Here is a 26,340-nt window from a genome sequence, read left to right on the forward strand (position 1 = left end):
ACGGGAACTTGCCAGAGACCAGCTGAGGTGGAAATCAAAAGGTTTTTACCCTCATCTTGGGCAGATTCCCACTGGGATAGTGGGCACCAATGGCCCCCTTTGACTTTGGGTTACCACAATCAGTCTCAACCATATCGTGGCCAGTAATTTGTGTTTAACCATACTCAAACAGGTTTAGTCAGGTCACTTCCAAGGTGACTACTGGAGAGAGAGAAGAGGAGGCAGCAGAGAAGACGGGATTTACCTTCTGGGCCTTGTACAGCACCTCCAGGATGTTGCTGAGCAGCTCAATGCAGGCATCTTCCTCCTCCCCCTTCTCGATGAGCTCCTGCAGGATGGGCACCACCGTCTGCAGCAGCAGCTCCCGGCACTCTGTTGGGGCAGACAGACAGGGAGGCACAGGGCTGGCGGGCGCCGGCACCACCCCAAGTGCCTGAGAGGACCGGGCAGGAAAGGGACCAACAAGATGGACGGGACCAGCACGATGCCTGGTCTAGGCTGCGACCCACACGCATTGAGCTGTCAACCTCCTCCTTGGATGGACAGGGCTTTTGGAAAAACATTACATCCTGGTGGAAAGGCTCCAAGACAGAGACTTCATTGCACCCTGCTATGCAGCTACTTATCCTCTCCGCTAAAATAAAATAGAAAAGCCTCATCTGAACCTTTCTTGCTTCAGCTTCCACTAATGGACTTTGCTCTGCTTCTCTGCTCTGTTAAAGGTGCTTCAGATTTAACAGATGGAGACTTTTTAAACTGGACACCATCTAGATAAACTAGAGTCTCTAGTGCTGAATATATGAAAACCCTGCTGCTCTTCCTATTGCATACTACTCTGCTCCTCTGGCCAGGGCTGGTATTTGTGACACCATGCTGCACTGACAGCTCCTCGTTGCTGGTTATCACTACGATGGCACCACGAAAGGGGGACTGAAGGGAAGGAACATGGGGGAAAACATTTCTTCATTGTTTTTTTCCTGGCACAACCGTCTGCTTGTTGTGGGGTATAGAGGAGTGGTGTTGTCCTGGCTCCCAGGGGACACAGGGATGCAGGGAGGGATGCAGGGAGGGATGCAGGGAAGGATGTGGGGAGCACCCATGGGATCATGGTGGCCCAGAGCAGAGCTGGAGCATGCAGCAGGAGGTGACCTCAATGACCAAATTAGACATGGTCCTGTTGCCATCTCTCAAAGTCTCCACAAACAGAGACACAAAACGGTTCCTGCTGCCCACAGCTGAGCGGCTCCCCTGCTCCCCTGAGCCTCCCTGCTGTGGCTGAAACCCAGGGCCTCCCATCCAGCCCCTCAAAGCAGCCCACTCCCCTTCTCTTTGACAATGCCATGTGGATATTTGAAAGCTCATCGTGTCTCCCCCATGCCCTTTCCTGCCCCAAGCTCTCAGTCATTTCTTCCTTGCTCTGTCTTCTAAGCTGTTTCTCTCACTGCTTGCTTCTGGACTCTCTCCAGTTTAGACACAAGTTTCTCATGCCACCCAAAACCGCACCTGGAATTAATTCCAGCCGAGGCCTCGGCGATGCTGAGCAGGGTGCTCACGTGTCCAAGGGATGCTCCCCCTGTGAGGGCTGCATCACCGAGCCCCTCTGCTCCCCTGGCCCCAAACCCCTCCTGCAGCACTGCTGCTGCCCTGTGCTCCAACCCCTGCGTGCTCAGTGATTGCTTTCACATGATTGTTTCTAATTTAAATACAATCTATATCTTTCAAAACCTTTTCTCCAACTTGTTGAGATTATTTTAAATCCTGAGTCTGTCCTCCAGCATGCCTCCAGTTACTTCTGCCTTGCAGGGCAAAATTCACCAAGTCTACTCTTTTTTCCATCACCTAGATTACTCCTAAGAATACGAAACAGCATCAGAGTCACAGCAGGCCTGGGGAATCCTACTCAGTAAACCCTTCCAGTCTGACAGCAAGCCCCCAACACCCCCTTCCCAAACACAACTGCTAAACCATCGTCACACTGACTGCGTATTGCTTCAGCTAAACCGTATTTCCCTCTGCAGCCTGGCAGCATTTCAGACAGCAGGAGAGTTCACTCCAACAGCACCAGCTGCACCCTGGCAAGGGCTGGGCAACGCATGGTTCCAGCACAGGCTTGAGGGAATTGCCTCCTTCTGCAGAGCCACCCTGTCTCGGGGCAGAGGAGGGGTCCCTGCAGCAGGGACACATCCCCATCCTGTGCCATGGGCCTCCCAGGAGAGCTCAGCGTGGGCAGTGCCGCCAGGACCCCCAGTGCCCCTTCTCACCGTAGGACTGGAAGATCTTGCTGTTGACGATGTTGGTCAGGGACTGCAGCTTCTGCCTCAGCAGGCGCTGGGGTGGCAGGTTCCCAATGAAGTCCCGCAGCAAGGCCCTGCGGTCCAGGCGGGAGGATTTAAGGAGTGTTAAATACAGGGCTTGCAAGAGCCCCGCTTGTTTTGCAGTCCCAAGCACCTGCAGCTCCTCTCCTTCTGCAGAAGACAAATGCAGCAGCAGGGGGTTGGGTACCGATTGCCCCCGTGTTTCAGTCAGGATGGGGCTGCTGGGCAGGGGGGGAGCCACTCGATGCGGGCAGAGCTGTGCGGGGAGGTGCAGGGCAGGATGGTCCCATCACACAAAGGCGCAAGGCAGCCCATGCCCACCGCAGACAGCCATGCAGAGACACCCGCAGTAAAAACCTTGCCTGAATTCATGAAATGGACCCAGCTGGGACTGAGGGTTTCCAGCCTCAGCCTCCGCCTGAAGCACAGGCTACTGCTAAAATTGAGCAAAACCCTCCCCTGGCTTTGCACTAGGAAGGGGGTAAGGAGGCAATTCCCAGGCATCAGGAAACCCAGACCCCTCTGCCTGCCCTCACCCTCAGTTCAACAGCATCAGCCAGCATTCCTGCCGGCAGCTCCAGGATGGGGGGGTCGCCGCAGGATGGGAGTGGGGGCAAAGGTAGCTGCGGCAGGCACCTAGCATGCCACAGAGCAGGGCTGGGGATGATGGGGGCAATGGGACCCTACCCCAGCGCAGAGGAGTCGAAGATCCCAAACACGTCCTCGAGGATGGAAGGCAGGTACTTCAGGGCTGCTCCCTGCAAAGAGATGAGAGACCTGCCTGCACTGTCCCTGCTTTGCTACATGCCCAGGACAGACAGACGGACGGATGCCGTGCGGGCAGGAAGGTGACCCCTGGCCTCTCCTGCCTCCCCCTAAGGTTGTGGGTGCTGAGCCAGCACCATCATCATTCAGCCCCCCTCTCATTAAAGCAGCACCGCGCTCAGCCTGTCCCGCAGCCATCAGCCCATCACCCTTGCCGTCTCTTGGGAAGGGGCATCCAGCCGGGAGCAGCTTCCTCTCGCCAAGCCACCAGTGTCCACAAGACACCCAGAACCACTACGGTCACATACCTCTAATGTTGTCAATAACTGTCTCTAGCTTTTACTTTGAAACCACATGAACTCCTACAACATGATACCAGGTATGTAGGACCTGGCTTGCGCTGTGTGTAAAACCCCCCAGCACTGCTCACGGCCGCAGTCGCTGCTGCCGCAGCCGAGGCTGCCAGAGGAACGGGGCTGCCCCGCACCCAGCCTGGCTCTGCGCCCTCGCTGGAAGGCTGCGAAGGTGGGGGACACAGGGCTATTTTTTTTTTTGGAACAGCAAACACACTGACCACAAATTGTTCTGCATTAAAATCTGTTTCGCTATGTCTATGATGTGACTTAGTAGCATAAACGACTCACTGAGTTCTGCTTATCTCTAGCTTTGCCAGGATAGCTGGTCCTTCAGGCTTCCCCGGGCTTCAAGCTGTGCTGACAGCAGCACTGGGGACCCTCCAGCCTCCAGGTGCAGCCAGGTGCCAGAGGAGGTTCCACACACTTCTGCACTTCAACATCATTTTCAGGAGGTTCGGTGCCTGCAGATCCACATGGGGCTGACTGCAACAAGATTCAGCTCCGGGAATTTTTACCCAGTGGTTTCAGCATCAAGTCTGTCATCTCCCTCTGAGTTTCTAAAACCGGTGCCTATTGCAAATTTGCCTGGTTTTAAAAAGTGCCTGGACAAGTTCACCTTGGACACATCCCTCGGAGCACAGCAAATACAGAGATTATGGGCACAGGCTGGGCAGGTCGCTGGAAGGGTTTGCCCTGGGAGCACCCAGCAGCAGGACCGAAACCTCTGCTCGGCTCTGACCCCTTGCTGGGCAGAGTCAGGGCAGTAATGGGCAGGGCAGACCCTCGGCCTGAGCTGGGACGGCTCCGTGAAGACCTCCAGATCAGATTAAAAACTCCAGAGGCCCTGCCAGCCCAGAGCTGGCTCCAGCAGCGGCAGTCACCCATCCTGCTGCCCGGCACCACGTTCCCAGTGAGCTCGGTGAGCTCCAGTGCCCTTTGCTGGACTGGGCTCTGCCTTTGCCTGCGGCACTAAGTGATGCTCCAGCAACATCTTCTCCCTCTGGGTTTGCAAAGACTGTGATCGAGTTCTCCACTACCCTCTTCTAGCTGACTGAAACAGTGTTAACTTCCATCAAACACACCAGACTGAGTCATTTCTGCAGCTCTTGCAAACCCTTCTCCGATACTTAGATACCTGTTGCAACTGAGGGCAGCAAGACCAGGCGCGTCATCCACCAGCACCCTCGTTTGCATCATGTGCCCCTCCAGATGCTTCCATTTAATGCCTCTTTGCATATAAATCCAGGGATTAACTTACTTCTTTGCAACGAGACCACACTCAGAGTCGCCTTCAGCCACTCGCTGCTGGCAGGTACCAGCTCTGCTCCCAGCTGCTGCTCTGCAGCCCTGTCCCCTGCCCCGACACCTCTCTGCCTACACAGCCTGGGCGCAGAACAGCAGCTTCCCCATTATCCAGCACTGCCGCTGCCGCCTGTGCCCCCTGCACCGGCCACGGCTGCTTCTGGCGAATCGGCAAACACACAGAGATGTCTGAGCCGAGAGCCGATTCCCCTGGGACCCAAAAGAAATGCCCATCCCAGCACAACGGTTCTCCATTTGTAATGACTTTTTTTAGAACTAAGATATATATTAAGGAGATTAAAAGTAGTTATTTTAATAAACTTACACAATGCTAATTTTAAACCAGAATGCTGTATCAAGTCAAACAGTTGTTAGTCTCGCCTATTATGTCAGCTATCTTAGTCAGTCACATTTGTAACTTCAAAAAAGTAACAGATAAATTTGATTTTTTTATTAAACTCCATGCTTAGTAAAGCTGGACTGATTAACATAAATTATACTGCCACCCTTTAACTCTGAATTGATTGCATCCTCTCCATGACTGAGCTGGGATCAATGGTCAGCCTCTTTGGTCTGCAGTTAGCAAGGTCATTTGATTCATTTTTTGAAAAATGAGCTAATACAGAATTTTTCCCATTCCTCAAGGATCTTCCCAGTGTTACAAGACTTCTTAAACATTGGCATCTACGTCTCAGAAAGGCTTTCCTCCAGAAACTGGTTCTGGCTTTTATTGTAACTGCCAAGGTAACTGCCTGGCCTTGCAGAACTGAAAATGTCTTTGTTTCACCACTGAGGATGAGCCCTCTCTTACTGATTTTTCATGGCAAGAGCATGTCAGCCTGGCCACGACGTACAAATTGTGTCCAATTTCTCCCCGGCTCAGAACAGCAATGTTTGTTCAAACCTGCTACCCTGTCCATGCCATCACTGGTGATGCTCTGGCAGTGCTGGTGAAGCTGGAGGATGGACCACCAGCGCCCACCTGCCGGGTCCCGTGGTTGCAGGCAGGGAGACGGCTGTCAGGGAGCCCAGCACTGAGCAGGGATGGGTGCGGAGCCCAGCGGCTGCCGGCCTGGGGCAGGAGCTGCCTCTGGTGTGCATAGCAGCGACTGTTACCTTTGCACAATGCCGGTGGCAGGGTGTCCTGCAGAAACCCACCCACGTGGCAGCGGCCACAGGGGAAGAGTCAGAGCAACTTCAGCAAAGCTCCAACCATGGACACTCATGAGCATCCACCCCCTCAGGAAAACACAGCCCCTGACCCAGGCTATGAAGTGCAAAGCAAACCCAAATACTCTAAGGGGCCGCAGCAGGCTGGGGCCATCTCCTCCGCTCCACCCTGCTGAGGTGCAGGTAAGGCTGGACCTAAACCAAGGAAAGATGGAGGGGAGCAGGTTGTCCTCAAGGCATGAACAATGGGAAACATGCAGCCACCACGAGTAGTGGCATGCCATTGCTGCGTGCCTGCGCAGGCTGTCTGCAGGCATGGGACCCAGTTTGGGTTCCCTGAAGCTCCCAGCTGTGCTGGCAGCAGCATGATGCTCTGCTCTGCCTTGCTCAGCGCCTTGGCAGCTGGCACGAGCCCTAAGTTTGCTTAAGTCTGCACACCAATCCCACCTCAAAACTCAACTTCTTTGCATGCAGAGAACACCAGGGCTCCAGGAGGGAAGCAGTGGGATGAGTGAAGCTCTTCCCAAGGGCCCTCTGGCTATGGCAGGGAGCAGTTGCAGCAGAAGCTCTATCTCCTGGCTGGAGATGTGCAAAGCAGCTGCATGCAGTGAGCAGGTAGCCTTCCATCTCCTTTGCATCAGTGGCACCGTCCAGGTCACAGTGTTTATTGGGGATGCTGGAGGTGTTTGGCTGAAGAGCTGCTCCTGTTCTCTGGCTAGGACCACACTTTGGGTTTGGCCCCGGCCCCCAGCCTCTCTGACACCAGTAAGCAGAGCCAAAAGAGACTTAGCCTCCTCTCCATGGCTCTGAGTAGTCAAAATAGTACAAAAACCCCCAGCCTGAAGTAGTCCAACAGAGGACTGGCGCTCTCCACAAGAGAGGTGGCCTTTGCAGGAGTGCTGCAGCTAAAGAGCTATTATCAGCTCTGCCTTGGGCTGATCAGATAATTGCAGCTTTAACGAAAAGAGTAGGCAGAATGGTATGAAGCTGTAAAGCTTACGTCAGCCACTATCAGATCTTTCTTTTGGGTATCACCTTCAACTGCTAGATGGGAACTGGTAGTTGCAGCCAGAGTTGCGGGCGGTCTGCAAGCTCTGTAAAGCAGCTACAAAGTCTGCTTAGAGAACAAGAAAAAAAAATTCTCTCCCTGGAGTACCTGCTCAAGATGTTCAGGAGACATCGTCAGGGCTGGATATAGCAAGACCCAGTGGCTGTGGTCCAGCAGGAACCAGTGCAGGATGCAGCACAAGAACCGTGGCTGGGGTGACTGAGGGTCAGGACACCAGGGAAGCCACAGGACCCTCTGGGCATGGGAGCAATGGTGATGCCAGGCAGAGGCACCGGGAGCCAGCCAGCACGAGGCTCGGTACTTGGTCCGAGGCTTAGAAGGGAAGAAGACAGGACGTTGCTGGCTCACAAGCCTGCAGTGGTGCTTCCTGAGGTCAGGGCCTCTTGCATCAGAAAGGTCTTTATATTTAAATAATCTTGGGTGGATTTTTCTTCCACAGATCAATACAGCTGTTTGCAAACTTGCGCAAACTTTCAGCATCCACAGCCTGCTCCAAGGAGCAGATACAGACCATCACAAGGGGCTCGACAGCTTCATCACACAGTAGATGAACAAGCACTGCCTTTGCCCATTTCATGAGATGCTCCCTCCTTCCTGAGTGAGGAGAGACCCTGAGCAACCATTTCCACCTCCTACCCTCCTCCCCATATCAGAAGCGAATCTGCAGCTCCCTGTCCCAGCTCCTTGCTCATCTCTTTTCCAGGATGGAGGGGACTGGTCTGGCCAGGTAGGTGATCCCACCTGCAAGCTGCCCCATACACCTCGTCACCCTTTGCTGGGGTTTTTCCAGCTCAACTGCACACTCTGAAGCATGGGCACCAGACACAGATGCACCACAGGAACTTATGCTGTGGCAAAGGACATTTTCTGTTTTCTTCTCAAGTCCCTTCCTGATAATTCCCAACTTTGAGTGGGTGTTCCCTGATCAGTGCCAGGCACGGAGCTGACATTGCCAGAGCACTATCTGTGATAGTCCCAGGTCTCATCTGCCAGTGCACTGGTCACCTCAAAGCCCATCACCGTGTGTTTAAGGTTAAGGGATTTCTCACTTTTAAGACCATTTTCTGATTTTCACTTCCACGCTGAATAATTTCACCTGGGCACTCTCTCCCCCAGTGAAACACTTTGTCAGTGATGTGGGAGAAACCCCATCACCATAACGGCTGCAGAGCAGCAGAGCCGGTGGTGAGCACCGAGGAGGACAAGTGATGGCAAGGAGAAGACCCGGCTGACACCACGCTCGGGGCAAGCTGACACTGTGCACTGTGATGCGGCTAAGCACGAAGCCAGGCTCAGAAATACCGAATGCATGTTGCATTGACAAAATTGACAACCTTAAAGTTGGGAGGCAATGAGCTGGGGGACATCAATGAGAAACCGCCCTGATGCGATGGACAAGCTCCCCTTTCTGCCACCCTCCAAGGAGCCACCACCAAGCCAGCGACCCGGTGATGAGATCTCTGAGTCCAGGTATTGACACCCAGAAGAGATGGGAGCAGAGGGAAGGTCTCTCCGAAGGACTGCATCCTACTACTGCGCAACACAAAAGGCCACTACAGAGTGTGGCCCCAGCACCTAGACCTGCTCGAGACTCCAGCAATCCCCAAGGAAGAGCCTGGGAGGCTTCCAAGGGGGACATGTCTCCTAAAGAGAACAGCACAGATTTGCCAGAGACCTTCAACCTCTCCTGCTCTCTCTAACAAAATAACAGCAACCAGGAAAGCTATTTTCAAAGAGAAAGCTCCTGCTCGGCAGTTGGGATCCCACTGCAGAATTCAGCCGTTTCCAGGAGAAAGCGCAGTTGGACTCTGAAAACCTAGCAGCAGCAGCAGCGGGCAAATTTCCAAGCCTAGCCCCAGCTTCCTACAAGCTGCTCTGGGTGGAGGGCAGCTCCTGCTGAATCCTCACTCCAAACTAAGAGATCCTGCCCTGAAGCCACAGCAGTGTGATAGTACCTGAGGAAATACCATTTTCCAGTCTGCTTTTTAATGATGTTCAGCTGTTGCACGCACCCACAGTGCCTCGAGTGCATCAGAGGAACCACAACAGTGCTGCAGCTGGAAAAATTGTCCCGCTGAGACAGTCAGTCACTGCCAGCCGTGCGATGGACTTGCCTGGACTCCCCAGCACTGAGATGCCAGCCCAGCTGAGGTAACCACAGCCTGGTCTTTTCCAATTCACGCTGCCTGCTGCAAGGCTGCGGGCTCAGGGCACTCGGGGTGAAGCACACATGTGTCTCCCCACGCCTTGGCTGGACACCCAGCATAGCTGGATCCCAGACGTGGGCTTCGTCCACTCCTGACAGTCCTCTGCCTCCTCCCCAGTGCTTTCGACAGGCGGCTGGCAGACCCGGCTGCACCCTCTGTGCCTCATGGCAGCCCCTGCCACACCACATGTGCCTCATGGCTATTATTTGCTACCACCACTGCGATGCCTGATCTTAGCCATAGGAGCTGCAGGGATGCCTTTTTGGTGATGCATGGGCAGACCTTTCCCCTCTGCCCTGGATGGTGGTGGCCTCTCTACTCTGGATGCGTTTGCAGGAATTATTTTCCACAGACCTGAACAAGGTGCTGAGTGATGCAGAAATGGCACAGGTAGATGTGCAGCAGTCGGAAACGCCACAGCACTCAGGTTACCATAGCAGAGAGTCTCTAGAGCAACGGTATTGAGATGGAAACCAGATAATGATCAGTGTTTAGATGGGAGAGGGCATAAGGAGGGACAGCCCTCCTCCTCTCCATGAGGATAGCTGTCACGTTAGTCTTCAAACTACTTTTTTTTGAACTAGATTAGTTTATAAGGGATTATCTAAGAATGCCACGAAATAATGAAACACAGGAGCAGGAGCTGCCAGCTGTCCCAGGGCTACCGTGCATCCCAGCCTGCAGACGAGGTCCCTGCCTGCACTCTGCAGTGCCTCTCTCCAGCTGGGAGACCGCGGGTGCAGAGTGCAGCGTGCAGCCCCATCCTCACCCCTGGCACAGCACCAAAGCGAGACCGACTCAGCCCCAGCACCGGCTCCTGCCTCCTCTCGCTAACTGATGTCGCAGAGTGCGTGTGGCCCGGTCGCGTTCTCTGTTCAGCTCCGACCCCTGGCACCATGACGCCAGTGGCTGGAGGACTTTGACACTGGCTGCTGGTAAAGGACGCAGCCGTGCCTGCGAGGACCCGCAGTGCAAAGGGCAATGTTTCGGCTCCCCCCCTAGCTCCCCCATGCCAGCCTGGTCCCGAGGTGCAGGGAGCAGGGCTAGGCCAGCTCTGGGATGGGGACAAGCCCCAGGAGCTCCCCGAGACCCTCTTCTCCAGGCTTCAGCACATGTATAGCCAGGAGAGCGTTTGCCCAGTGACACAGAGCTGCTGACCCAAACTCATACTGCAGCCCCAGGCACCAGCACAAAGTGGGGTTTTGTGGTCTGGGACCTCGGGGGGGCTTTGCATCAGGAGCACAAGTGGAGGTCCCTGGGGACAGTGAGGCACCACGCAGGGTGGCAGCTCCTTTTGACACCCCGTGCACAGGGAGGTCTGCACGCAGGACGGCTGGTGTTCCCCCGGCACGGCGATGGCCAGTGCCCCGGCTGGGGCACCATCCATCCTGCCATATGACAGAGCTGAGCCCTCACACAGCACCAGCCCCCCCACCATACCTGGGAGAGCAACGTGGGACCCTCCAGTGGGGACTTCATCAGCCGGTTCAGGGAGAGGAAGAACTGCTGCAGTGAGCGCTGGAACTCGGCCGTCTCCTTCCCCTCGTAGAGCCTGCAACAGCCAGAGTCACTGCACCGCCGCCGCGCCACACACCCTCCCCCGGGACCGGCCGCACAGGCTGCCTCTGCTCGGGCATCACCCGTGATCCCGATTAACTACGCTTGTCGGTGACTGTTTCCCATAGCTGGGTCTAGCAGCAAGGCCTGGCACAGCCACTGCCCCGGCACGGCCACTGCCTGGCCCCGGGGCCAGCCAGAATCAATGCTTCAGAGGTGCAGAATTACCCATATTAAAGACTGCTATCTGCTGTCTTATTTATATACATCACTTATAGGTATTCACACATATAATTATTTTTTTTAAATAGAGTCTTTTACGTGATTCTACACACCGAAGTCCTCTCAAAGGAGGTCAGTATCTTCCCACCTGAGCAGGAAACCTCCTGCACCCTTCAGCCTAAACAACCTGCGTGACCAGTCACAGAACAAACCAAACACATGAGGAATTTTAGCCATGAGACGTGCAAAACGGTGAGAAAGTTTCAAAGCTGCTAATCAAATGCATAATCATAAGAATAAAGTCACTCATTGTGAAAAACAGGTTGTATTTGAGCTAATTCACCCCATCCATTGACACAGCAAATGAAGCAGTGAGCCCTGCTGGGGAACAATTTGGCAGTACAGATGGGGGAAATGAGGGATAAAACGCTGATCTCCCCGTGGCCGCGGAGACAGCCGCATTTTCCAGCCCGACCTGACTCCTGCACGCCGACCGCCACCACGGCAAGCAAAATGTGTTTGGTTTTTAATTGTGTTTTGGTTTCTAATTGTGCGTACAGCAGCAGAACAAACAAGATCTGCATTTTTTGCTTACCAGCTATTTTTACTGAGTCTAGTTTTTGTAAAAACTTTGCTGCTTTGTTTTATAAAATTACAGTTAGATAGTTCAAATTCATCTTTCCTATCTGGTAAACAAACCCGAGGGAACATATGAAACATCCTAAGTTTGGCAGCGGGAACAAGCCTGTTGATCTGCCTGAGGCATCTCAGATGTGCTCAGACAAATGCATCAGCTGAGCAGCGGCTGGTTTACAGCTCTTGACCGACTTCCAAGTCAAACCAGAGCTTAGACTAACTCAAGAAAGGTCCCTCCCTCTCATGCGGCGTGTTAAAAGTTACCAAACAGTGGGAGCCTCCAGCAGCCCCATCCCGCAGCCCTGGAGCCTGGCCCAGCTGCTCTGTGTGGCCCAAAACCCCACCAGAGGCCAGGAAATTTAAAGAAGTCTGTATGTGTTAAAATAAGCAAAAGGAAAGGAAGGTCCGCATGCAGCTTTTACTCTCACAGCAACGATACCATGCAACGATCTTAATTTATGAGAGATTTGTTAGATTTTCACAGTCCCTTTTTTTAACGCATCTACCCACAACCGACATGTATTTTCAACATCACCTCCACCGTAAACTCTTGCCTACAAAATTCTGTATTTTGTCTTAAAGAGGGCATGCGTGAATACAATATGCTATTTTACCAATCATAAGATATATTGTCAACACTGATTGCTGAACTTTTAAGTGCGTAATGACTCAAACCAGAGCAGTATAAAGCAGACGGGAGCATGCAGCTCATTTAAGCCAAGATAACAGCTGATTTGCATTGCTGCAGCAGACGTGGGTCAGCATGATCTTTTTTTAACACGGACCTATTGGTTTGGAGGATTTAATCAGGAAAACTGGCAGGTGGAGCCTGGTCCTTGAGCCTGATGCCTCCTGGGACACTGGGCACACTCCCGCCTCGGTTTCTGCAGCTTCAGGCTCTGGCACAGAACCCAGCCTGAGGAGTGTCACAGAAATCCTCTGAGCACCATCAGCAAAGTGGCAGGAAATATTATCAAGCCACCAACTCACTAAGCAAATCAGTATGGACTGCGATACAAACCGTGCTGAACGTGATTTACTTGGGAAGGGTCGGCGTGGTTCTTGGGAAGGGACGCTCCGCCTGTGAACCCCCTGCAGCTCAGACCGCGGCAGAAGCCCAGCAGCTGCCACAGCCTTTGGGGACCACAGGGACCCCAGCAAAGTCCCCGCAGGAGGGGATGATCAGCATAAGTGACTGGCTAGAATGGGGGGGGGGGGGGGTTAAGGGGCCCGTCCTTACAGGGATGCTGGGTTCCCCGGGGACAGGAGAGGGGTCGAGCGGGGCCGTGGCAGACCCCACGGGTGCTGCCAGAGCAGGGGCTGGCTGCAGGAACAGGGGGGACCTGAGCGAGGCTGGACAAGGGGGCCCGTGAGCTGCAAAGTGGGCGGCTGCAAAGGGGTGCCGGCGAGGGTGAGCAACCCCACGTCCCCCCGCGCCAGCGGGAGAGAGGAACCCCCCACGCGGGGCGATCCCCGTGATGACCATCACAAGCACTTTCAGGAAAACTTCGCAGCCCTCGGTGGCAGCCAAAAAGCAGAAGCAGCCAGAGGAACCGGCAGGGAGGAAGCAGCGAGCGGGAGATGGCGTCGCCGCCGCCAAGCCCCAGCTCCTCTGGCCCCGGAGCCACACGGGCGCCAGGGTGGCTCCGAGGGGACTTGGGGTCACCACAGCAGGTGACAGGAGAGGTCCCCGATGTCGGGAAGGGCACGGGGGGTTGCAGGGGGCTCCACCGGTCCCCTCCTGCCCTGGCACAGTGCATGGGGTGCTGAAGGGGATCGCGGCTGGAGATGTGGCATGGCGTCTCCCTGCAGGGGGAAGGCTGGGGGCATGTCCCCACAGGAAAGCACATTCTAGGCACAGAACTCCCATGGGCAGCGCCAGGATCTGTCCCCTTCACAGCCCACTGGCTCCCACACCTCCTGCCTGAGGCAGGAGGAGGGGAATCAGGGAGCCCTTTCCCCACGCAGTGGCTGCAGAACTGCTGAAGGGGCTTGGGCGAGGAACCTCCTGCCCCACGCCAGCCGGGCCCCACTGCGATCATCCTCGCAGCAACCTGGGATCCTCATATGAGCTACGTCAGCTCCTCATCCGATTCCAGCAGTAGTACACGTAATCAAATAGCTACAGCAACCTGCAGTAACTTATTATAATTACAATCTAATTTCTTCAAATTATAGGCTGTGTACAAATTGTAGCACCATTTAAAGTATTTAGAAGATCTGAGGAATCCATGTTATTGCACTGTTCAGATCACTAAGATAAAGGGAAGATGAATAAAAACACTAAATGTCTTCAGGGATGTCTTCATTCCAATGCGAACTAATTCACAGGGCTGTTTGCAAATGCTCCACATAATTAATTTTCTCTGCCAGAAGTTCTATAAGCTGGGGAATTTGCTCTGTATTTTCACGTATGACGAGGAGGTAAATACTTCGGTCTAACACTAGAGCACCCCAGAGCCCTGGAGCAACTGCCTGGCCACGAACGAGACCCTGGGAAGGGCTGGCAGGTGAGATGGGTGAGGAAGGACAGACGGCACGCTGGACAGACCGGCCACTCTGCAGTGTGAGCTATGCGGGGAGCACCCAGCAGACAGCAAAGCGAGATGGCAAAGACAAAGTGAGGTCTGAGAGTCCCTGTGGATGCCAGGAACCCAACACAGCTCCTCACCGCGAGCGGGGCACAGAGCACCAACAGGGACACCGACACGCGTTCTGGCACCTCTGCACAGCGCTCAGGACTTTGGGTGGAGGAGGCAGACCCTGGGCTCCCGCTCTGCTCCCTGGAAAGCACCCGCCTGCCGAACCACGGCCCCACAGCATGGGGCAACCCTGCTGCTTTCCCAGTGCAGGCTGGCAATGCCGCATGCGGAGGGCCCTCACCTCCCACCGCTCCCTTGGGACGCTTCATCTTTCGGTGCCATGTACTTGGAATGAAAGAGGAACGTAACTTGTTTTTTCTCGTAACTCTAATTGGTCATGTTTTCAGTTTTCCACTTCAGCCCAGCAGTACAGCCGGGCTCACCCACGCCTGACCTGGGGAGGCTTGTTTGCCCCATCACGTAGATCAGGATGGGAACCCCGTGCCCACAGGGAACAAACAAAACCAGGTCCTGGGAGGACTCTGGAGGTACCCGGGGGAACTTTGACCTTATCCTCACCGGCAACAAGGAGCCATCAAGGCTCCCAGCCCCTTACGCCGCTTATCACAGGATCACAGAAGGGTTTGGGTCAGAAGGGTCCCTCAAAGACCATCTGGTCTAACCTCCTGCCACGGGCAGGGACACCTTCCACTAGACCAGGTTGCCCAAAGCCCCATCCAACCTGGCCTTCAACACTTACAGGGATGGGGCATTGACAGCTTCTCTGGGCAACCTGGTCCAGTGCCTCACCACCCTCACAGCAGAGAATTTCTTCCTTATGTCCAGTCTACATCAACCCTCCTTCAGCTTAAAACCATTGCCCCTTGTCCTGTCACTTACAGGTCTCTCTCTCCCTTTAGAGCTTGTGCTGAGGGGGGCGATGAGCCGCTGAGCCAGGGCAAGGCAGGGGGGCTGGCTTGGGCACCCCAGGCCCTGGGGCTGGCACCGTGCCACCTCTGGCTTTGCTGCAGCGCAAGGGACGCCCAAGATCAACTACACACTTTGCATCAGAAATGATTTGAAAGCCCAGTGACTGGCTGAAGTGTGAGAGCAGCCCAGGAGCCATGCACACCACCAGAGTTGCAGAGGTAGAAGGTGCTTCATAGGAACCGTCCGAGGCCAAACGTGTGTCTGTCACTGATGTGCTGGGGTGGTCCTTGCACAGACCCCGCTGCCCGAATCACTTTCGCCACACCGGCTGCCACCCACACCCACTGCCACCCGCACCCGCTAACAGCAGCGTTAGTGCCGAGCGGGGAGGCTCACAGGCAACGCCATCGGCAGAGCTGGAGATGCCACGGGGGTGGCATGGAGGCTGACGACAGGCTGAGGGTTGAGACGGCCTGAGACGAGCAGAGCACTGCTCCATAGTAAGGTGTGCCTCACTGAGGGTAAGTGCAACGTTTCCCTCTCCAATCCACTAAGAAGCTCCCGAACAGCATGGGCTGGGCAGGCAGAAGCTCTCTGGGAATAAGCAGGAAGAGCGAGGCTGGACGCCAGAAAACCTTTCCAGCCACAGTGCTGGCTATGCAGGGGAGCAGGCTGCCTGGGGAAGTTTTGCTGTCTCTGCCGTGGGAGGTTTTAAGTGCACATTGGAAAAACCCACCCATCAGGAGCAGCTTGGGCAGAGCCAGCCCTGCCTTGGGCAGGAGGTCACTGCAGGTCCCTCTGGCCTTGTTCGCATGCTGTTTGGATTAGCCTTACACAAAGGAGCTGGGCATTTCCCAATGCCACAGCGTGTGGCCGTGGGAGCCAGGGCAGGGCCTGATGGCACAGAGATGGAGCATGGGCTCTGTGCCAGCCTGGGGCTCATGGGCAACCCTGCAGCTGCGGTGCCAAAGTTGATCTCACCAGCACCTCGCACTGAGGCTCTCCATCAGCACACGCGCAGGAGGAACCAGCGGCAATTAGCCTGACGGACAGCAAACCACAGGCTTCCTTCACGCTAATGTTGGCGCGCTGCCTTGCTGCCAACACACTTTGCAAACACTGAAACACCACTCGTGGGCCAGAGAGTGGTTTCTGTGATGGCACCCATCCTGCCGCGGCCCCTCACACCACAGGAACTCTCCCACCCCAAGATGGACGGCACTGTCTGCCACCCACACCAGACCACAACCGCTGCAGCAGCAACCGGAGGATGGCATACAGCAGAAAACTGCCGGAAACCTCAGGGAGGGGAAGCACGGTGGTGGAGGAGAGCCTGGCCGGGGACTGGCCAACACGGCAACACCACAGCATGCTGGGTGTTGCGAGTGCCACCACTGGGTGCTGCAACCGACCCAAGCAGCCAGCACGAGCACCAGGCAGGTCAAGGTGCCAGTGCCGCAACCCCAGGGCCAATGTCTGGCACCAACATGGCTCCAATGGTTGGCACTAAGACAGCTCCCGCAGGACAGGGACCCCTGTGGGACCTTTCCTTTCCTCCCTCACACAGACCCCATCCCCAGGGTCCGATGCTCCAGCAGTGCTGCCAGCACACGGTGCTGGTGTAGCAGCCCAGCAGAGCCTGGCACCTGGAGCAGTGGAAGTAATCACCGGTACTTACTGGGCAAAGAGGTGCCGGGAGCGGACAATGAACTTGAAGATGTACTCCAAGGCCTTGAATGTCCGCATGAGTGGCTCGCAGGGCTCTCCCTGGCTTGCATGGTCCACGTACTGCGTCAGCACTGAGATCAGCTTCCTGCAGGATGGGGACACATGTGGCCAGGGCTCGGCGGGCTTCCCGGCCGCGGCTGAGCAGCCTTCAGGGCTGCCACTGACCCATGCCACGCTGCCTGCCAGGTGCTCCCCACACTCCGTCCCTGTCCCTCTCCGTGCCTGCCATCCCAGCCCCATCCCTCCCTGCACCACGGCCGCCAAGTACGCACTTGTAGGCAAGCGTGGCACTGAAGTGCTGGCGGATGTAGGCCTCCAGGACAGTGTTGAAATGCTGGAACTTCTTGTCAGCCACCAGCCCCACGATGAAAACCTGGAGGGAGTGGGCAGTGGGTACAGCTCAGTGTGGGCAGCAGGATGCCCGGGGACAGCCGGGTGCCCACAGCCACAGCCAGAGTGGCATTGACCCCTCGTGGGGGCTGCTGGGGCCGCCAAAGCCCCCTGCATGCCCGCCCAGCCTGCCAGGACGGGCAGACCTCTGAGGCAGAAAGCCCAAAATGAGCCACGAGCCCAGCAGCCACAGGACTCTTCATGGCCACCTTGCACAGAGCTCACACCATCACTCACCCTAGGTGACCCACAGCAGCCACCCCGACCCTCCCCGGTCCCATCACTGGGGTCACCCTTGTCTCAGTGTAGGAGAAGCGCCTTTGAATCTTGCTGCAATTGTCCCCTGGAGGGACAGTGTCCCCACAGAGCCACAGCCCTGCCCCGTGCTAGGTCAGCCGGGCTCTACCAACCCAAGGCACTGCAGCAGAGCCAGAGAAGCTGCATGACTCTGAGCATGGCTTGTGTGGTCAGATCAGTGAGCCCCATCTCAAACCCACTGCAGTCTGACCTGGGCCCATCCTGCACCGCCAGGGGCCTCAGACCCACACTCAGCGCACACAGGAAAGCAGGTCCCGCTTACCAAGGCGTCAAAGACAAGCGTGTCATAGACATCTGTGTCCGAATTCTCCATCATGATGGAGAACAAGGCATCCAATGTGTCCTGGAGAAACTGGGCGTGGACAAGAGGACTGTGAGGGCTTGAGCGTTAACTCCCAGCATCGTCCCAGACCCACCTCTGAGTGAGAGAGCGATTTGCCTGGGTACAGAGCTCCTGTGCCCATCCATGGCCTGGGGCATCCGGCCCTTTGCCAGGACACAACTCCCCAGCTTCTCGTGTCCCTTGGCAGGCAGCCCGGCACTGCCCCTCCAGCCGCCCACTGGGGCTGCCAGGGCCGACGGGGCAATCGCCACAGGCAGAGGCAGCATTTCTCCCCAGGGAAGACGTGCTGAGACCATGCAGGATGCTCCCAGTGCACCCAGTCCAGCCCCAGCCCAGGGCGGCTCCCCCTGCTCCAGCAGCTGCTCTCAGCACGCCCGGGCGGGCTCCCAGGAAACCCCTGGTGCCGACACTGCCGCCCCCGGGGAGCTTTCACATCCCTCTGCCCCGCAGAGAGCAGCCGCCTAGGGCTGTGGCTGGAGACGTGTGTGCAGGAGCGGGGAAGGGAGGAGGTGGGAGGGAAGATCCTGGCATGGGGTTGGGGAATGTGCCAGCTGTACCTTGATGACCTCCCCTCCATCCACGTTCATCAGCTTTTGCAGGTTCCCGGAGAGGAGGCTGGGCTTGGAGCGCCACTTCAGCAGCCCCAGCAGGTTGACTGGGGGGGAGAAAGGGGAGAGTCAGCACGGCTTCACTTGCTGCCAGACCCGAATGTTACCAGCCCCCCAGGCTCCCCCGTCCCACCCTCACTGCCCAGGGCTGGAGGGGCCCCATCCCGGGGGATGCGGTGACACTTGCTGGGGGAAGCACAGGGCGAGCGCCCGTCATGCCTGAGCTCCCACTGCTCCATCGTGCAGCCGCAAAGGCAGGCGCTGCTGTCCTCTTTACATCCCCGTGGGAGAGAAACTGAGACCCAAAGCAGCAGGACTCGGCACCGGAGCTGCATCTTCCCCACAAGCCCGCGAACCTTTCGGAGAAGGGATCTCAGCCAGAGGGGCTGTGGGTCACCGTCCTACCTCCACTCGTGCCTTTCACCGGCCAGACCATGCCAGGACTGGAACCTGGCAAGGGCCCCCATGCCCTTGCGGCTCCCCGGTGCCCACCCCAGGCACCTGCCCCGTGCTCCCGGCCGCGTGCCTGCCCGCAGCAGCTGCTCCACAGCTCCTCTCCTGCACCAAGCAGAGCTGACCGCTGCCGTTCAGATGTGTACGGGGCCATATGCCGACCTGCCGGCGCTGCTCCCGGGGAGCTGCCGCGGTGCGTGCAGAGTGTGGCCTCGGCACCGCACCAGCTGGTGGTCAGCACAGCGCTGCCAGAAGCAGCCAAGACCCCGCTGACCTCGGACTCCCTGTATAACCGCTGCTCAGCACAGAAAGCTTCCCGATTTCAGTACCACAAAAGCCTAAAACTCAGCTAAACAGAAGGTTGTTACAGTAGAAGCTGTAATTGTGCTGCAGGAAGGGAATTAACTGAACAGCAATGGCCCCAAGCCCCGCTCACGCTGAACTGCAGCAGCCCCAGACCCCATCAGCACAGCAGCGATGAATCACTGCGCACCGAGTCCCCCGAGCTGCGAGGCTGCGGTCCCCAAGCCCCAAGCCCGGCGCCAGGGCTGTGGTTTCCCCAGCTGCGTCACTGCACTTCAGCAAAAGCAGGACGAAGCGTTTCCATCCACCAGCTTTGCAGAGGCGATGCTGCTGGACAGGAAGGAACCCAGCTTTCCCACACACTCTTCCCCTGGCCGAGCACCGCTGCTGCTCGCCCTCTGAGCACGGAGCCCGCTGGCCGACGGTGCTCCCGTGCAGTGTTTAACTCTCCAGGCGGTTGGAGACGTTACCTCCAGGCGTTCGCGTCGCCCGCCCTGAGGGACGGGCAGCTGCTGCAGGGCTTTCTGCAGCAACGCAGACATGCACTGAAAACGTGGCAGCAGCCCAAGCACCGGCACCACCACGCAGCACAGTGTGGTGAGACCCGGCAAAGGGACAGGCTGCTTGTCCCCATTACAGTGGAGGCATGTGTGCCATGTTCCCCTCGAGCTGGACGCCTGCGAGGGCACTCGGGCTGCGAAGCCCCATCAGCTCTCCCTTCCCACAGGGCCGGTGCCTGGCTGCTTCCTGCCAGCCCCGCTCTCCCCACTCCCTTCAGAGGGGCATGGGAAGCAGTTTGATAACCGCCAGCGCTCGCTCAAGGTTACCGACACCTCTTTGTTCTGCCACCTCCCAAAACATTCTGTACAAGGCAAAATCCCATCTGCAAATGCAGATGCATCTGTGCTGAGATGGCATGTATGCTCTTGGCTGCCCTGCAATGAACTGTGCGAAGCGCCCCAGGCTGGAAGCCCACACTAGCTGAGGACAGGGGTTTAAAAACAGGGAGTCCCAATTCCCACCCTGATTTCAAAGGGCCCAGAGAAGGTCACAGAGCCTTCAACAGCAACACTCAGCAGCTTGCACCAGCTCCCAGCTCGGAGGCAGTGGCTTACTCCCCCGGGGGCAAGAGCAGATTAATTACCATCTGCAAGAGTTTGCACCAGCCAAGAAACTGCTAACTACCCACAGCCCCTGGCAGCGGCTCGGCACCCCCAAGGTGGGAGAGTGCCTGGAAACACTTGCAGCCTGTTATTGTTTGTTCTCATTCCTCCGCCTTGGAAAACTAATCTGCTGCTAACTCAGGAGGGCTCAGGAGACAGATAAGCCAAAAGACAACCTTAATAAAAAAAGAGAAAAAAATGAGAAACTCTCCGAGTTACAGCCCAGAGCTATCGACCCAGCAATATGCAAACAGAGCCTGCAGCAAACCACATCCCACCCGAGCGGTGCGGGCAGCATGGCGCAGGGTGCTGCGGCAGTGGTGCCATGGGGCAAGGACAGCAAACCCGGATTGCCGGGGCAGCAGGCAGGGCAGCGCTGTCCTGGCCACAGGCATTGCTGCTCACAGCCACTCCTCCCCAGGGGACGGCAGCCCCCCGAAGCCCCCAGGACGGCACTGCCCCATTGGGCTGCACCCACCCTGGGAACAGCCGTTAGCCTTGGCTGTCCTGACCACTTCAAAACGCTAATTCAGGGCTGACTGTTCCCGCTCTCCCTGCATTTTCAGCATGCCGTCCCAGTGCTGTCTGTGACGGGAGTGAGCCCCAGTCCACCTGTGCCGTGCCGGAGGGGGCCTGTGCTGGCACAGCACCCCAGGGTGGGCAGCAGCCGAGCTGCCCCCGGGCCCCGCACAGCCCCTCGGCTCTCGCCTTCTCACACAGAGCAGTAAATCACCCAGCCGCCTGCAGCCCGGTGCCCTCCTGAGGGGACGACAGCCGCTCCCTGCCCAGCCAGGCCCAGGACAGATGGGTACAAGTTGTATTTGCTGCACAGGTTTAGGAAGGAGGGTGGGTCAGGTCCTGTTCCCTGGCCTGAGGACAAATGTCTCCGCTCTGGTGGGCAGAACCCAGCCTTCCCCATTCCCTGGCGCAGCCTCCCGCTGCTGCCGCAGCAGCACCGGTGCCGTGTCCCACAGCAACTGGCACATGCAAGCAGACAGCAGCTGGGGAGCCAGCCGCTGGGAGAAGAGCGGTCTGGCAGGTGGAAATGCACCGGTGGGGTGGGAGCACAGCCCCGCCGCCACCCCCGCGGAGAGCCGGCACTCACCGTTCTGGGTCAGCTTCGTGGAGCAGACGAGCGTCGAGATTTGGAAGCTGTCCCGGGCCGACACAGTTAAGCCTGATGTGCCCCCGCTCACGCGGAAGGAAGAGCCAGACAGGAGTTTCGGCTCGGACAGGTTCCTCATGGAGGGCAAGGTCAGGTACGCGCTGGCATCCTCCAGCTTCCTGCTGTCGCCCTGCAAGGCAGAGCACGGCTCACACCGGGCAGTGCACCGTGGGACAGGGCTGGCCCGTGGGTTCGGTCTTGACCCCCCCCGTCAAGTCCCCTGCATAGGGGGACTTTGCTGTGCAGAATGGGGCAGGGCAAGGAGACCAGCGGAGCCGCACACAGGGAACAGTGGCTCCCACCTAACAACATCCTTATGGCTTGGTAAAGTCCGGCTCACAGGAGTCGCTGGGATGAGGGAGCTGGCCCAGGGGAATTGCTGCCCACGGTGCAGAGCTCTGTGCAGGCAGCGGGCTCGCCCAACATTAATTTAAACAGAACATCTAAGAAAGCTGCTCCCTGCCGGGCTCCTCAGGGACACATGCTCAACTGGGGCAACTGACCGGGAGAGACACCGAATCCTGGCCGGTGACACTCAGGGAGGACACAAGAACTGGCAGGAAGAAAAGCACGAGGGGAGGCCAGTGACACAGAGGAGCCTGCAGCTGGGCAGCAGCACGCCAGGAATGAAACACATGCCAGAGCACTGCCATGGGGACAGACACACAGCAGGACACCAACCAGGTGGTGGGCACGGTCCCATGGCATCACTGTCACTGGCCCGATGGGACGTTTTGTGCCAGTGTGGGCACGCCGGCATCTCTCTCCACAGTGGCAAAACAGCCTATTTCTTTGTGTCCCCTACTCTTAAGAATTAAGACGACATTACACCTAGGAGCACTCACTGGGGTGACTTTCTAAATGATCCTTCCATGATCATTTGCAAGACTGGGACATGGTGGGTGTCCAGAGCTGGCCAGACACACCACAATGGACTGCAGCCAAGCTGCCACAAGCTCACCAGCGCACGCTTACAGCTTGGCAACAGGGCATTTATCCTTCCCTGCCTGCAACCTTGCACAATAAAATTTCTCCTACTGAAGGTCAGATGAAGATCACAAAATTGTTTGTTGTTGGCTTTTCTCTCCACTGAGCATACCCACAGCGGCCAGCTGACTCGCAGGAGGCACTGCACTTCTTCCAAGGGCAGCTAAGCCCTTGCAGGGTAAACTGGCTTAATTTCAGACATTTCTCGACCAGCGTGAGATCAAGAGGTCTGAGGAGCTAAAAGCATATAATTCACATTCCTCTGGCAAACAAAGATAAAAAGATGAAATAGCTTCTGACTCCCAGAATCAAGCCCCGGTGTTTGCCGGGAAGAGCAGGAGTCAGCCAGGGAGAAGACAAAGCAGAGCACACCGGCTTTCACTTGCTCGGGGGCGGAGGATGCTGGTGAACGCGATGGTTCAGCGAGGGCAGCAACAACCCTTTAAGGAGAAAATGCATCCAGGAGGGAGGTGCGCAGGGTTTCATCTCGCTGGGCCAGCCAGCACCAGCAAGTCTCAAAGGTGCTTGGTGCTCCTGCCACCAAACAGGCTGCGGAGGGGACAGTCCCCCAGAGAGCCAGGGACTGTGTCTGCAGCTCTGCAGGCCACAGCAGCATTTAAAGAATTTAGGTATTTTGCCTGTAAAGAACAGGGAGGAGGGACATGATAACAATTTCAAATGTGTAGGAGCTGCTGGGGAAGAAAAGTGCAGCTCTGTCCCCGTCCCCAAGCTGGGCAGGGCAGGGCACCATGGGGTCCCTGCGGGAGGGAGGTCAGGCATCCCAAGAGCAATAGATGAGGAACAGTAACGGCAGAACAGGACGGACGGATGGATGGCAGAGACCTGCAGGGGCACACGGGCAGCTCAGCCCCCAGTGGGGCAGCTACGTGAGCACAGGGCAGGAGCGCACCAGGGTGACACCACATCAGATCCACAGGACAGTCCTCCAACATGGGACGATGGTGAGCACAGCAGTGCGCTGGCAGCAGTCTGTCTGCTGGGGCACCTCTGCTGCTGGGACATTACGTAGCTGCAGAAGCAGCATCGAGGTGCTAAGAGGGAAATGTGGTGATGAAGAGGAGGAACTCCTCCATCAAGCTCATGGGAAGTTTTGGCTGAGGCCAGCAGCACAGCTGCCACAGCAGGCAGGAGACAGATCTGCTCATCCCAAAAAGATGCAGGACTTGGGAAGGGAGATGGGTCTACCTCGAGTAACTGTGGTCACATCACTAGGAACAGCAGGGAAAACTAGGGAAAACTTCAGTTAAATACCAGAGCAGCCAAGGGGCTGAGGTGGGAAGGTCACCTCTTGGGGAGGCTGGAGCTCCATTGCCGGCGAGGAACACTAAAGTGGCACTGACACACAGAGGAAGAGTCCTGAGCTCACCCTTGCAGCAGGGACCAGCACCTCCCGCTCCCCTGGCCACAGCCAGCCCCAGCCTGGAAGAAGGGGACACGAAGGCAAGGGAGGGGCAGCATGTTCATGGGGTTTTTCACACTCAACTGCGTTTTTTCCAAATGAACAGTGAATTTTCCCTCCTTACATTCTCTCTCTGCTCTCTCAGAAGAAAAACCAAGCAGTTTTAGGCAGAAAAACGCTGGTGAAATCAGGTAAAGTGCAGCAAATATCTTCATGGGGACGTTCCCTCCCAAGTCAGATACATTTAAGTTACCTTTTTCTAAACAAAACTTGTCATTCACAAGGGAGCAGCGCAGAGAGTAGAGACACTGTGTGCAGGGAGCCGTGGCAGGAGCCCCCACCATCAAGGACAGAAAGGACAGGAGGGACTGGAAACCCTCCGGGGGACTTTGGGTACGTGCCACCAGTGCGGCAGCTCCGGCAGGGACTGGAACCCCAGCCCCACGCAGGCAACTGCCAGGAGAGCTGTCATCCTGCAGGCTCCCCGCTTCGAGGGGGGGGCTGCCTGCCCCCCCGTACCTTGTACAGAACCAGGTCATGCTCCCCATCACGCAGCGTGGTGCCGTCTGGTCGCATCAGCTTCACGAAGGCCATGGAGAAAATCCGCTCACTTTTGTCTTTGGCTGGGAGAGACAAACATGGGGCAAGGTGAAGCCTGCTCGGGAGGAGCCTGAGGATGTACCGTGCAGGCAGGGAAAGGGCAGCGCAGCCGGGGGCTCCTGCCCTCCCAGCAGCCGGAGCGGTCCGGGGTGGGGGGCTACCAGGGAAATCGCTTTGCTTTTCCTGGAGCCCGCAGGCTGTGCCCACGTGCAGTGAGACCCCCGATCTCCCCAGAGCACTGGGGAGAAGCAGCTGCTGCAGCCATTTGGGAACCTTGAGAAAGGGGAGAGATGGCAGTGACAAACCGATGTGCGGCCAGAGGAGCTGCCAGGCTGCCAGCACGTGCTGCCCGGGCAAGCAGGCATCGGAAAGCCGCCTCTGCGAGAACAAGAGGGGCTTGGGGTAGGCAGGGCTTGGCCTGGGCAGGATCAGACCATCGAGCAGCAGCCTCAGCTGCAGGTCTCCACAGTGGCCCTGGGGAAGGTGTCCACAGTCGCAGAACATGCCACGCCACGTCTCATCACGTGTGGTTTTCAGCCCTGCGAAGGCACCGACAGCAGCACCTCTGCTCTGGGAGCAGCCCGTCCTCCTGGCCACGTGTCACAGCCCACAGCTTTGCTGCAGCTAAACGCCACGGGATGTGGAGCGGGTGCTCTGGAGAGCCAAGCGCAGGCATCCGTGCAGCAGCTGCGTGCAAGAGGCAGCGGTTTCCCAGAGGTCTGCCGCCTCACCACGGGCAGCAGGGACAGAGCAAGACAGGGGGGATGGCTTCCTTCCCCCACACAGTGAATCCAGATTTCACAGCATCCCTGGTGTATCCCCGCACGGTGTGAGACGAGGGCCGCCCACGGGGCCCTTCTGTTCCTGCAGCCCCTGAGCTGCAGGCAGCCCCCATCCATCACAGACCTTGCTGGGAACGTTAGCAGGGGAAGACCTGAAGAAAGGAAATACTTACAGTCGCTGGAGGAGCGATGCCGGAAGGTGAATCTCAAGTGGGTCTTGTGGACATCTTCAATGGGAACAGCAATCTGAGAGAGAAAACATGCGCCCACGTGAGGAAGGAGGGTGCGGGCTGGGTGACCTGCCTGGCCAAGACGCCTCTGTGCTTGGGCAAAGGCTGTGCTGAACTTTCAGTTCAAATCAAAACCCACGTGCTTTTCTTTCAATTAATGAGGGGCAGTGGACATCGCCTCCCTGCTGCAGGTCACCCTGGGTCTCCATCCAGGGGTCGAGCCATGACACCAGCAGCATCTCCCATCCTCCCCGAGCCAGGGAACTTTTCCCCTTGAAAAGCCAACCCTGGCAGGGAGTCCTCCTCCAGCGGCTTGGTCCTGCTGCGCAGAAGGAGCGAGGGACACAGCCTCGGGAGGGACGCAGCCTCGGGAGGGACGCAGCCTCGGGGGGTCACAGCCCCAGTCCCACCTGAGCCCCCGTGCCCTGAGGCTCATACAGACCTTCACCGTCTCCATCCACCGCTGGTGCCGCTGCTGGTAGTAGACCACAGAGTGGTACTCACTTGCCGGTTTGTCCCCCGCACCGTGGTAAATCACGTTCTGTGGAGAGCGCAGCAGCAGAAGAGACACTTCATGGTCAGATCAAATAAACTCAAAGGGCTGAAGAATTTTGCATCCCCTGCTAACCTGGGCTAGCCCCTGAGCTGTCCAGCCCCGCTGAGCCGCTCTCCCCAAGCCCAAGCTCCCCTGGCACAGGTGCCTCTTTACAACAACCCAGCCGGTGTGGGGACATCTTTC

General features: G+C 57.1%; 1 protein-coding gene across 1 annotated transcript in view; it reads right to left on the reverse strand.

Moving 5' to 3' along the window:
* Positions 1 to 26,340, reverse strand: part of LOC104832339 (dedicator of cytokinesis protein 2-like) — an 80,758-nt gene that overhangs the window by 44,466 nt on the left and 9,952 nt on the right. Inside the window, exons 15-26 of the mRNA XM_010568472.1 lie at positions 26,044 to 26,142; positions 25,545 to 25,617; positions 24,509 to 24,612; positions 21,523 to 21,712; positions 18,448 to 18,545; positions 17,810 to 17,899; positions 17,112 to 17,212; positions 16,790 to 16,924; positions 10,625 to 10,736; positions 3,003 to 3,073; positions 2,262 to 2,368; positions 245 to 372 (exon numbers count right to left, since the gene is read on the reverse strand). Of these exons, the coding sequence (XP_010566774.1) occupies positions 245 to 372; positions 2,262 to 2,368; positions 3,003 to 3,073; positions 10,625 to 10,736; positions 16,790 to 16,924; positions 17,112 to 17,212; positions 17,810 to 17,899; positions 18,448 to 18,545; positions 21,523 to 21,712; positions 24,509 to 24,612; positions 25,545 to 25,617; positions 26,044 to 26,142 (1,308 nt within the window). The remainder of the gene's footprint in view (positions 1 to 244; positions 373 to 2,261; positions 2,369 to 3,002; positions 3,074 to 10,624; positions 10,737 to 16,789; positions 16,925 to 17,111; positions 17,213 to 17,809; positions 17,900 to 18,447; positions 18,546 to 21,522; positions 21,713 to 24,508; positions 24,613 to 25,544; positions 25,618 to 26,043; positions 26,143 to 26,340) is intronic.

Source organism: Haliaeetus leucocephalus, unplaced genomic scaffold (assembly GCF_000737465.1).
Source record: "Haliaeetus leucocephalus isolate CR32 unplaced genomic scaffold, Haliaeetus_leucocephalus-4.0 Scaffold245, whole genome shotgun sequence".
Classification (NCBI taxonomy): Eukaryota; Metazoa; Chordata; class Aves; order Accipitriformes; family Accipitridae; genus Haliaeetus; species Haliaeetus leucocephalus.